Source organism: Salpingoeca rosetta (genome assembly GCF_000188695.1).
Source record: "Salpingoeca rosetta unplaced genomic scaffold supercont1.22, whole genome shotgun sequence".
Taxonomy (NCBI): domain Eukaryota; class Choanoflagellata; order Craspedida; family Salpingoecidae; genus Salpingoeca; species Salpingoeca rosetta.
This window is the reverse complement of record NW_004754912.1, coordinates 1,133,747-1,136,321: the sequence shown is the minus strand read 5'-3', so window position 1 is coordinate 1,136,321 and position 2,575 is coordinate 1,133,747. Positions and strand designations below refer to the sequence as shown.

The 2,575-nt window shown below is 53.4% G+C and overlaps 2 protein-coding genes across 2 annotated transcripts in view; one reads left to right on the top strand and one right to left on the bottom strand.

The window, feature by feature from the left end:
* Positions 1-1,990, top strand: part of PTSG_07480 (uncharacterized protein) — a gene marked incomplete at its 5' end in the record, with an annotated part of 2,572 nt that extends 582 nt beyond the window's left edge. Inside the window, 4 exons of the mRNA XM_004990928.1 lie at positions 162-229; positions 535-638; positions 818-1,175; positions 1,440-1,990. Of these exons, the coding sequence (XP_004990985.1) occupies positions 162-229; positions 535-638; positions 818-1,175; positions 1,440-1,540 (631 nt within the window). The 3' untranslated portion in view covers positions 1,541-1,990. The remainder of the gene's footprint in view (positions 1-161; positions 230-534; positions 639-817; positions 1,176-1,439) is intronic.
* Positions 1,991-2,072: 82 nt separating this feature from the next.
* PTSG_07479 (RecQ5) overlaps positions 2,073-2,575 on the bottom strand; it is an 8,739-nt gene continuing 8,236 nt past the window's right edge. Inside the window, exon 17 of the mRNA XM_004990927.1 lies at positions 2,073-2,524. Coding sequence (XP_004990984.1) covers positions 2,189-2,524 — 336 coding nt within the window. The 3' untranslated portion in view covers positions 2,073-2,188. The remainder of the gene's footprint in view (positions 2,525-2,575) is intronic.

Genomic DNA, 2,575 nt, shown 5'->3' with positions numbered 1-2,575 from the left:
GTGTGTGTGTGTGTGTGTGTGTGTGTGTGTGTGTGTGGTTGTCTTTCATTGTGTGCAGACCTGCCGTCCGCTTGGCCCCCTCTCCCCTCTGCAACCACACTCACAAACACCTTTTTGTACATCCCCACTGGTGTGTGCACACGTTTGATTGTGTATGGCAGGTGCGAGTATGTCCACGAAGGTCTTGTCTTGGATGCCTGCGTCACGCAAGCAAGGAACAAGGAGCCATGTAAGCCCCACACCATGAACACGCACATCGCACACTCTCCTATACACGTGTGTGTGTGTGTGTGTGTGGTGTGTGTGAGTTGTGGTGTGTGTGAGTGAGTGCCTCTCTCTCTCTCTCTTTCTCTTTGTCTGTGTATGTTTGTGTGTCTATCCCTCTGTGGTTTTGTGTTTCCGTTGCCGCTCATTCACACAACCCGCCCCTCGCACTCCACTGCCACCACCTCATCACATCCTCCCTTCGACATGTGTCATCTTCTCCCCATCCCTTCCTCCTCCTCCTCCCCACCCCCACTTGCACATCTGCAGCCCGCACGTTCTCTGTTGCGTTCACGAGTGCGCGTGAGACGGGCACCTGTGTTGGGCCCTATGTCACCAACGGCCAAGACGGAACTACCCTCACCGCAATCGAGGTGTGTATGGTGTGTATGGTGTGTATGGTGTGTGCGTGTGTGTGTGTGTGTGTGTGCGTGCGTGTGTGTGTGCGTGTATCGTTGGTTTGTTCCGCTGATCACGCCAACCCCTACTCTATGCCCCCCTCCCGCCCCTTCATCGCCACCACTCACCCTTCACCAACCACACGTCACAACAGGCCGTTCAGTTCCCAATGCCCGGCTGCAAAGGCGCCAACTGCACGGAAGTGGCGCTTGTGTTTGGCTTCAGCTTTGGCTCAACCGACAAGCAGTGTCACCACAGCAGCCTCTTTGGCATCTACAACTTCACCTACGCGCTGGCCACGAGCAACAACGACACGTTCACCATGACGTGGTGCAACGGCACAGAGTGCCAGGGCCCCGACGAGTGTGCCACCCTCTTCACAGAGCTTCCCCTGAATGAATGCCGGGACAATTCGTGGGGCAGCATGATGGGCCATGTGGAGTTGGTGGAGACACAGAGCCTCATCACATGCAGCTCCTCCCACCCACTCGTCCCAACAGCTACCCTCATTGGTCAGCACCGTGGTTCTCCCTGTGTGTGTGTGTGTGTGTGTGTGTGTGTGTGTGTGTGTGTGTGTGTGTGTGTGTGTGTGTGTGCGTGTGTATGTGTGCGTGTGCGTCTATTTGTGTCTGTGTGAGTCTCTCTCGCTCACTCATTTTGTCTCTCTGTTTGTCTGACCATCATCTGTGTTTATTCGTGCACCCTACCCCTTCCCCAACACTAATTGATGAGCCGTGCCCTTTATCTTACCAATGCTCTCTTGTGCGTGTGTGCAGGTGTGTTTGTTGGGCTGTGCGCGGCGATTGTGGTGCTCGTGCTTGGCATCTGGCAGTACCGCAACTTGAAGCGCAGACGCGGGTACATGATGGTGCAATGAGTGATGATGATGATGATGATGATGATGATGATGATGATGATGATGATGGTGATGATGGTGAATGGCGGTGGTGGTGGGATTTTGTGCGTCGCAGCAGTGGTGGTGATGATGGAGGGAATGAAGTGCGTGGAGGTGTTCTCGTGTCTGTTTCTTTTCCTGTCGATCATCCTGTTGGGGTTTAGACTGTTTTTTTCCTTGCTTGCTTGCTTGCTTGCTGTGTTTAATTGATTCATGCGCAGAGAGAGAGAGAGAGACTTTGTTTGAATGGCCCTTGTCTCCGCTTGCTTGCTCATCCATTGTGTGTGCGTTCTTGTGTCTCTGTGTGGTACCTTGTGCCTTGTTTGTGTGCAATATCCCCCCTTTGATTCCATAATTTGTCCGAGTTTCACTTGCTGTGCTCTCCCCCCTCCCAACTTTGTTTGAAGCGAATACGAACAACAGCACCGTGCACAGCTGGAGCAAGGTCGTTTATTGTAGTCAATTCATCAATCCACGAAACAACATCTGCTGTGTCAACAACACATGTCACCACGGGCAAACCAAATGATATGAAGTTGTAACAACAGAACGCCTAACACTGTCGTATGATACACCCCCAACACCAAGTGTCATCAGCCACATGTACGGCAGCACACATCACCGCCACTTTCAAAACGGCTTTTTCTTCGCCTTCTTTGGGCGGTTGGCGGGTGCTGCTGTTGGCAATCGACGAATGGCAGAGACGCCACCGACACTCACAGCACGCGACAACGACGATGATGACGACGAAGATAGAGATGATGTTGTACCAGTACTCGCTTTACCGCCTGCCCGACTGCCTGTTGCTGCTGTTGCTGCTGGTGTCGATTTCGTCTTTGTCTTTGTCGACGACCGTCTCAACCGCCTCAGGCCCGTTCCCTTTGACGAGGAGGAGGAGGAGGAGGAGGAGGAGGAGGAGGATGATGAAGACTTCTGGTTCGTTCGATCCTTGAAGTGCGTGCTCCGCTGTGCGCGCGTGCGTGCGTGTGTGTGTGTGTGTGTGTGTGTGTGTGTGTG